The following is a 9,739-nucleotide window of genomic DNA, read 5'->3' as shown; positions in this document are numbered from 1 at the left end:
TCAGGAGGGAGGAGGGAGGAGGGAGGAGGAAGAGGAGGATAGAGTGAGGGAGAAAGAAAGGGAGACGCCTGGGGCCATCAGGTCAGCAGACATAGAGTAGGACATACGGAATGAAAGGTAAAAAACCCTGAGAAAGAATATAGAGGAAGAGAAACAGGTTAATTTAAGTTATAAAAGCTAGCCAGAAATGAGCATAAGCGAAGGCTCAGCATTCACAACTAACAATAAGTCTCCATGTCAGGATTTGGGAGCTGGTTTGTGGCCCCCACAACAGAAAAAGCTGGGTACAAACATGGGTGTAATAACGGAGCACAGAAGCTGCTACAGAAGATGTAAAAAAAGACAAAAGTCTCCATCATGTAGCCAGTTAGAAATAGCTTTTTAGAGTGAAACCATTCTCTGAGCTGCTATGGGAACTTGGAAAATTTATAGCAGTCACCTTATTCTGTTTTCTGGGACCATAAATATATTTACTGTGTGATGCTGAAATACGGGAGATTGCTCCTTTTCTTTCTATATTTTCAATGTTAATCTCCAGAAAACCAGGCCTGCTGAAGCAGCTGTCTCGCTTGATGACGGATACCCAGAACTCTAATCACACCTAAAGATTGGGATGCAGCTAGGAAGCTCTGAACAATTTCTTTTTACCCTCCTTCTAAATCTAGCAACCCACAAGGCTAAGCCTAGGAGGTCAGCACGCTCAACAGCTGCCCTGAGGTGAGTCCCCCACTTTGCAGCCCTCGGACTCTGAAGTTGCTTCACACAGTCCTCTCTTCTCTTTACCTGGATGCTTGGGGCCATCCTTGCCTGAAGTTTAGTGAGCCAGTCACTCCTAGGCATGGGATTTCTCATTTATGTTTTACTTATGTGCATGCCACATGTGTGTGGGCATATGTAGAGGCCAAAACAAGGTGTTGGATCTCCCAGAGCTGTAGTTACAGGCAGGTGTGAACCATAAGACATGGGTGCTGGGATGCAAACTCGAGTCCTCTGGAAGAGCAGCAAGTGCTCTTAGCTGCTAAGCCATCTCTCCAGGCCAGGGCTAGGCTTTGATATTGGCCGTTACTATATCCTTCCCTAGAGAGGTAACCCAGCTTTCGGGAGTTCAAGGGAAATTTTTTCCACTGTAGTTCTGCTTGTCCTGTTTGAGGAAATTTTGTTTTGATCTCTTTCCACAGAAACACCAATGATCTTAATATTGGATTCCCACCAACTGTCCTGAGTCATTCCTATTACCTCATCTCATACTGAGCACCAAAGAGCAGCAACTGGGGATTTCTTCAGTGAGCGTTATCCCACTCAAGCCTCCCAATCCTGCGCGGCATTAGAACTTTTACACAAGGAAATTTATCTTAAGTCAGTTACTTTTTCTCTTAGCTTTCTGTCTAATTCCAACTCTTCAGGCCCATTTCAACTCTTTTCAATGCCTACTTTTTTTTTTTTTTTTGAGACAGGATTTCTCCATAGCTTTGGAGCTGGTTCTGAAACTTGCTCAGTAGACCAGGCTGGCCTTCCTGAGTGCTGGGATTAGAGATGTGCGCCACCACCGCCCAGCGGTACTTTCATTCGCTTACTTTTGATGATGTTACAGTTTCTTTTCATTGTCATGGGTGGTACTGATCCCTGATCCATTCATACTTCTCCCCACACACCCACAGACACACTGTCCCATTATTAAACTCCTTGAGAATCAGTACAAAATCTTCTTCTGGAAGAAAATCATTTTGTGTTTATGTCACTTAACATTTTTATAAACTATGTTCATTTTCTATATATTTGATATAAATAAAATTTCCTTTACTTAGGTATGATGACCTTTTCTGATTTTCTCATTGTCAAACTTTCACACTTTTTTTGTTTGTTTTGGTATTGGGGATTGAACCTGAGGATTGCCAGCAAATACACTACCACGAGCCATATACCCACCCCTACATTTAAGCAATTTTATTAAGGACTTTTATTGTCCTAAAACTGGATGGTTTGCTGGGGGTGGAGCTCAGAGTGTCTGCCTAGCATATACAAGGCATATACTTCTTTCCTTTCCCAGCACTCTTCTGACTTTAGCATTAGGTTCAAATATAAAGGGTAATCTCAATGGTGGACTCTTCAGTAGGATTGCCAACAGCAACATTGTTCCAAGACTGGAGTGCAGGGCTGGTCCAAGTTGCATCACACGGGCTGACACTTTGAATTCCGTGCAATACTGGAGCCTTAGCCTTTATTGGTGCAGATGACTCTATTTTTAGGCTGTGTTTTCAACACATAAGCTAGGACAATTTTGAATTAGAAACTCATTGGCTCACACAGAAAAAAAACTAATAGTCAGGTTTACAACAGAGATTTCTTAAAAACAAAAACGTCATTTTGATTCTGCTGACATCTTGAACAAATAGAATACTCCAACACTTACTCAAGACATAAGAAGACCAAGTCAATAGTAGTCACCCTCAGTCCCAAATAATATAAAAGCAAGGTATAGGAAACAATTTGACTGCAAAAGAGAAGCTCTTCCACTTAAATGTCTCCAGGAAAACTCAGAGATATCGGCTGAAGCAAAGTCCTTCAAGCTCTGCCAGTCAGTGACATGCTCAGTTAGCCTCCGGAGAAGGATGCACATGCAGACCTTGGGAAGCTAGTGTGGTGGCTAGCAGAGAGTGATGTAAGAACACAGGAGATTCAAGTCTCTTGCCAATCCTAAGGTGGCTCCCTTAACTAAGAATTGTGCTTCCGTGCTCCCCTATCCAACCTTCCTTTATCCCAATCTTCCTTTTTCCCCAAGTTCCCCCCTCCTTCCCTTCTAACTTTTCTCTCTCCATCTCCCCTTACCCCATCCCACCCCACCCCCAAGATCCCAATTTTCTCCCCAGCAATTTTGTCTACTTCCCATAGCCAAGAGGATAACTTTATGTTTTTCCTTGGGTTCACCTTCTTACTTAGCTTCTTTAGGTTCACAATTGTAGACTCCATGACCCTTATTTATGGCTAGAAACCAATTATGAGTGAGTACATCCCATGTTCATCTTTTTGGGTCTGGGTTACCTCACTCAGTATAGTGTTTTCTATTTCCATCCATTTGCATGCAAAATTCGAGAAGTCATTGTTTTTTACCACAGCGTAGTACTCTAATGTGTATATATTCCACACTTTCTTCATCCATTCTTCCATTGAAGGGCATCTAGGTTGTTTCCAGGTTCTGGCTATTACAAATAATACTGCTATGAACATAGTTGAACAAATGCTCTTGTCATATGATAGGGCATCTCTTGGGTATATTCCCAGGAGTGGTATTGCTGGGTCCAGGGGTAGGTTGATCCCGAATTTCCTTAGAAACAGAAACACTGATTTCCAAAGTGGTTGCACCAGATTGCATTCCCACCAGCAATGGATGAGGGTACCCCTTCCTCCACAGCCTCTCCAGCAAAGGCTATCATTGGAGTTTTTTATTTTAGCCATTCTGACAGGTGTAAGATGACCTAGAGTGGCTCCCAGGAGCCCAAGGCGATGTCCCCAGTTAGTTCCTTGGGCAGCTGAGGATAGGGAACCTGAAATGACCCTATCCTATAGCAATACTGACGAATATCTTGCACATTACCATAGAACCTTCATCTGGTGATGGATGGAGATAGACCCACACTGGAGCACTGGACTGAGCTCTCAAGGTCCCAATGAGGAGCAGAAGGAGGGAGAACATGAGCAAAGAAGTAGGGACCACGAGGGGTGCACCCACCCAGTGAGACAGTGGGGCTGATCTATTGGGAGCTCACCAAGGCCAGCTGGACTGAGACTGAAAAAGCATGGGATAAAACTGGACTCTCTGAACATGGCGAACAATGAGGGCTGATGAGAAGCCAAGGACAATGGCAAGGGGTTTTGATCCTACTTAATGTGCTGGCTTTGTGGGAGCCTAGCCAGTTTGGATGTTCACCTTCCAAGATATGAACGGAGGGGGAGGACCTAAGACTTACCACAGGGCAGGGCACCCTGACTACTCTTTGGACTGGAGAGGGAGGGGGAGAGGAGTGCGGGGAGGGGGAGAAGGGTGGGAGGAGGGGGAGGGAAATGGGAGGCTGGTGTGTTTTTTTTCTTCCTTTTCTCAATAAAAAAAAAAAAAAAAAAAAGAACACAGGAGAAACATCTAAACCTGACAAGCTCATCTCCTCCCATGGGAAAGCTCAAGTCAGGCATTTTTGTGGTTGCATCACAAGTTTTAAAGAGGGGTACAGAAGAGAAATTCTGCAGGCCTAAACAAAGAGTGACGGTTATACAAAGACCACCCCTGTCGAGGCTGAACGTGCTCCAGCTCATTTGTTCTTCTGTTGACTCAGGCTAGAAGAAGCTAGACATTAATCACCATCTACTAACCCTAAATACTCCAAGTTCAGTAGGAGATGGACACACAGAGATGCTGCTACCTGGAGAAGCACAGTTTCAACCCCGATCCATTCAGCTCTAACCATACTGACAGCAGGGAGACCCGAGCAAGTCTGAGTACTGTTCTGAGGGACACAACTTCAAAAACTTCATCACTAAGGCAGTCCCCATTTTAAATGCTTCCCTCAATAGGGCGCCAGCCAGGAAGGAGTCTGCATTCAGCTCTATTAGAAGGTAGTTGACTGAGCTATTTTCAAAGAGAGCATTTTCAGAAGACAGAATGATTTGCTGTAACTGGGATAGGTGGCTCACATACCTGTATTTTGACCACACTCTCTTCTTGGTCATATAAGAATGATTTCCTAGCTTCAAACTCTTTCCTAAGGTTGGGTCCTAAGCTTGTGGCTTGAAAGCAGCGAAGCAATTCTTCCGAAGCAGACCAAATGTTCTCGCGGATGTAATTTGCTGTAACTTCCTCAATGATGTCCTGGCAAGAGATATGTCTTATGATTACTCTCTACACATCAGGTGAAAGGAACATAGAGAACAGCTTTTGTAAATGGCAGCTTTTGGGAAATGAACTGGACAGTTCTTTTTGGCTTGGTTTAAAGACAAATTCAACAAGAGCCAAGGGATGAGCTGACATAGCTTTCTGGTGACATGATTTTTGAGTCCTCTGAGCTTGGTGGGAAAACAGTATAAGAAGGTATGGAATGATCTCATGTGATGCTGGCTTGAATTCCATAGACTGTAAAAGGGTCAAGGTTGACTACTATAAGAATGGGCATTACCTTCCACTCCCTCAGACTACTGGGGCAGGGGAAATGGCAGTGACCAGAAAGTCCTACTTTCTTTCCCCTTCCTTAGCCCTAGATGATGTTCCTAGAAAAATCAGATACTGGAGGCAGAGAGCAGGTAAGAGAGGAAAGACAAATGTTATCAAGGACAGACAGGAAGTCCAGAGGAATGGGGAAAAAGAAGGGGATCATGGGAAGTTTCATGTGGGCTCCCATGGATTTTCTTTCATGCCTGTGTAGATGCAAAGACTGGACTCATTCCTACAGCTGGAGCCTCTGGTTTAGCACACCTGCAGCCAGCTGTGGGTTCATTTAAGCTGTGGGTGCATAGAAAGCATTGAGAGCAGACAGATGCAAATGTATTCACTGAATAAGGACATTGGCTTCAGGTTATGATTTTTAAAAGGCTGAGACCCTCCACCATTTAATAACTTGATAGATGGATATTCAGTGTAACAAAATGCTGTATCTGGCCATCTTTGTAGACCAGATGGGCCACTGTCTTTTTAAACTCAAATTTTAACTCTCCCATGCTGCTTCTTCACAGTTAGGCACATCTTTTCCATCCAGCCATGGGATTTGAAGAAAAAAATTCAGCACTAATCACTCATTGCTCTCATAGTCTTTGCCTAAAATTTGCAAGCATCTTGAACATCTGAAAGTAGTTAATAAGCTATGTCCTTCAGGTTTTTCTTCTCCTCATTTTCAGTTTCGCCATTAAACATTTTCAGACTCAGGCCACATTCCCCCTCCCCTCACCCCAACTTGTAGCTCATATTTCTATATGATTACATCTCCAAGGCTACTGACCCTTACTTTTAATTTTTGAGGCAGGGTCTTATTACATAGTCTTGGCTGTAGTATATAGAGTAGGATGGCCTCTTATCTACAGAGACCCATCTGTGTCCACCTCCTGAGTGCTGAGACTAAGGGTGTGTGCCATCACCCAACAGCTACCGACTCTTAATACTAATTTGATCTACATTTCAGTGTTGGATTTTTCTTCCCCAAGACTGAATAACTATTAGCAGTGTGTTCTCTCTGAACATACTCTAACATCTGGATTCATCAGCAAGTCTCAGGCCTTTTGAGTCCAAGGCAATCTTGGTGAGCGTTCCTTCCCAAGCCTCTTCCTCTAGGAAGCATCACCCATTGTCTGTGATGCAATAAATCTGTTTCTTGAGCTGCATCTTGTACTGTTAATTCCAGAGCAATGGGCATGTGATATCACCCTTCGATATACCGGAGGCTACATCAGAAACAGTTAATAGTGGGACACGGGACGTGAGGTTAGAAACTGCAAACACTGGGGAAAGCCTCTTTGTATTATTGACAGATCCTGTGCAAGCTGGAGAATTAACAACTTCCTTCGCCCACTCTATGCCTCATTCCCCACTTAGGGACACTGACAGTGATAGTACATGCTTACATGCTTCATCTCCCCTCTGAGGATGACATAGTGATTGGCAGTGCCTTGGGCAGAAATATGCCCCAATCCTGCTTTCAGAAGAGCTGTGGAAGGATTACTTTTAGCTGTACCTGGCTTCTGACCACTTACATGCCACTCTGACTTCCTTGCTCCATTCTTCATTACCTCACACCAACTTTCCAGAACACAAAGGATCCTATGAAGAGGATCTATTGCTGTTCTAGCGATAGCTACCTGACAATCTACATATGGTTTAGTTATCTTTTTTTTTTTAAAAGGAAACTTTCTAAGGAGTACCTATTTATTTTCATGTTCTTAAAAATAGATATACGGCCGGGTGGTGGTGGCGCATGCCTTTAATCCCAGCACTCGGGAGGCAGAGGCAGGCGGATCTCTGTGAGTTCAAGACCAGCCTGGTCTACAGAGCTAGTTCCAGGACAGGCTCCAAAGCCACAGAGAAACCCTGTCTCGAAAAACAAAAAAAAAAAAAAAAAAAAATAGATATAAATATAGGCCACACTCTTGCCAGGCTGCTTCTTTCATTCATTCCTTTACATAGGATGGGAGAAGTGAAAAGATTAAAAAACAAATTAAATGACTTAAAATGGAGCCTAAAACAGCTTTTTGTACCAATTTTTCCACATCTTACTCTTAAATTGCTTTTCTTTCTTCTTTGCAAATATTTAGACCTGAGTTCTTGTACATATAAAACAACAATAATAAAACTACTGTGTTCTTGGAAATGAATTCAGACTAAGATGGATTAGATATAAGCCATAATCACCCAAAGGTGATTAGGAGAAACCACCTATGCTCTGAAACTTTGGCCAGTGTTCCATGCAAGAGGAAAGAGAATTAGACCAATGAACATAGATACTTCTGAATGGGCTTCTTCTTTCTGTACTTAAAACCGCAATGTTCTTACAGCCAACCAACAACTTATGCACTAATTGATGCATTGTTTCTATCAAGCTCAGATAGCATTTTGTTATAAATACAAAATAAATAAAGAATAAAGAAATTGCTTTTGGTAAAAAATATGGTTAACTAAAACTTTCAAATATGGGTCAAGGGTCCACTGAAAGAAATCTTTAGAGGTAAAAGAAAAGTTGGGATTCACTATATCATGTTTAAATTTGGGTCAGTATGGTATATGAGCACATGACTTGATTCAAACCCATGTGAAAAATACTCTCAATTGTATTTGGACACTAGAACATGGAAAACTCGCAAAAATTACATTAACCAATAAAAAACATGCTAAGACTATTGTTTCAGAGAAGCGAACACTTAAAAGTTTTCCACCCTGTTCTTGAACCTCCCTGTTGTCTGTTCCTAAAACCCTCCTGGAGATGGCTGAATTTATCATGGCAGAGGTGTTCCCACTTTGTAGGAAAAAAATGAATTTTCTTTGGAATGGAGTTAAGTGGTAGGCAAAAGGGGAAAGGAAAGACATAAGATATATTGACAACTAAGAAATTATTTTTAGTCAAATAACTTTGCCAAGAAAAACTTGAAGATTGACTTCTTAGGATAAACTATCATCTCAGATGAGCTGCCAAGGTTTCTTCCTCTTGGTCCCCTGGTTCTCCTTGGTTCAGCTGTGCCAGCATATGGAACTAAAAGTTTTTAATAAGGTGGCACAGTCAACTCCAGTCCAAGAAGACTACGCCCCACACACCCTTCAAATAAATTGATTAGTCTCCTCCATCACTTCCATGATGAAGACTAAACCAGCAATCACACTTCTCTTTATACAGTTTTCCTTCAAACACCAGCCTACCTCAATTTCTTCTGCTGTGAGCCATGATTCTTTAGATAAGTATGTTTCAGGTGGGACCCAAGAACCTTCTTTGGAATCTGTGTTGTAATAGTAGTTGTATTTCTGCTGCAGATTGAGTTTGACCCACGAACCTTCACTAGACACTAAAGAAGAAAGAGTTTGTTAATGATTGCAGAGGAATGGAGTTCTTACGCTTTCCTACCAAGAAGCTCAGCAACTTTCTACTTATCAGCTCTCTAGTTAAAAGGGGATAAGGGAGAGACAACTAGGTTCTATAAGTCAAATTTGATAGAACATATACAGTTTCCAATAAATACCATAACCTAGCAAAAATAGTTTTCACTAAGTGTTCAGCTGGTCTATGTAACAGTTGCTAGAAATGACACAGTAAAATGGAATGAATTTTGAGTACTCAGTGACAGTTTCTTACCATACATTCACTCACTGCACATCAAAGGGAGAAAGAGAAATATCTGATATGGCTCCGGACTCCAGTTATTTCTTGGGAATGTAATTGGCTCCCATCATCTCATAGGGAGTAGCACTATTAGGAGGTGTGGCTTTGTTGAGTGGGTATGTCCTTGTTGGAAGAAATGTGTCATGTGTGGGCAGGCTTTGAGAGTTTCCATGCTCAGGATACCACCCAGTGTGTCATAGTCGACTTCCTGCTGCCTTCTGGTCAAGATATAGCCAGTACCGCGTCTACCTGCATGCCACTATGCTCTCTGTCGTGATGATAATGGATTGAACCTCTAAAACTATAAGCTAGCCACCTCAATTAAAGGTTATCTTTATAAGAGTTGCCACAGTCACGGAGGCTTTTCACATCAATAAAAAACCCTAACTAAGACAGATGGCCCGAGTCAAATATGGCCAATGAAAAGCAAAAGTGAACAAGGAATGCATATTACATATAGATGTTGACACCCTCACAAGTAGATGGAGGACGCCAGTGAACACAATTTTATTTTTTAATAAAGCCCCCCCCCAGAGTTTTCTATGACAAGAACTGATTTACAGGGTTCATGACCCATATTTAAGGTGGAGGTGAGCCAATTCTGGGGATAAATTCATTCAAATTACAAAATAGAAACTTATAGTATAAAGGTCAATGAAAGTAGAGGAAAAGAAAGCTCCTGATTTGACTCAAGATGTTGTTTATTTTTATTTATTTGCATTTTGTGGGTTTATTTAATTAATTAATTTATTAAAGATTTCTGTCTCTTCCCCGCCCCTGCCTCCCATTTCCCTCCCCTCCCCCAATCAAGTCCCCCTCCCTCGTCAGCCCAAAGAGCAATCAGGGTTCCCTGCCCTGTGGAAAGTCCAAGGACCACCCACCTCCATCCAGGTCTAGTAAGG

The 9,739-nt window shown here is 42.2% G+C and overlaps 1 protein-coding gene across 2 annotated transcripts in view; it reads right to left on the bottom strand.

Annotated features, from left to right (window-relative positions):
• The window catches only part of Iqgap2 (IQ motif containing GTPase activating protein 2), a 287,742-nt gene that overhangs the window by 53,840 nt on the left and 224,163 nt on the right, over positions 1-9,739 (bottom strand). For both annotated transcript variants that reach the window (XM_005356461.3, XM_013349678.2), the window contains 2 exons: positions 8,381-8,523; positions 4,688-4,858 (listed from right to left, as the gene is read on the bottom strand). In XM_005356461.3, coding sequence (XP_005356518.1) covers positions 4,688-4,858; positions 8,381-8,523 — 314 coding nt within the window. The remainder of the gene's footprint in view (positions 1-4,687; positions 4,859-8,380; positions 8,524-9,739) is intronic.

Source organism: Microtus ochrogaster, chromosome 19 (assembly GCF_000317375.1).
Source record: "Microtus ochrogaster isolate Prairie Vole_2 chromosome 19, MicOch1.0, whole genome shotgun sequence".
In the NCBI taxonomy this organism is placed as follows: domain Eukaryota; kingdom Metazoa; phylum Chordata; class Mammalia; order Rodentia; family Cricetidae; genus Microtus; species Microtus ochrogaster.
This window is presented reverse-complemented; position numbering and strand designations above follow the sequence as displayed.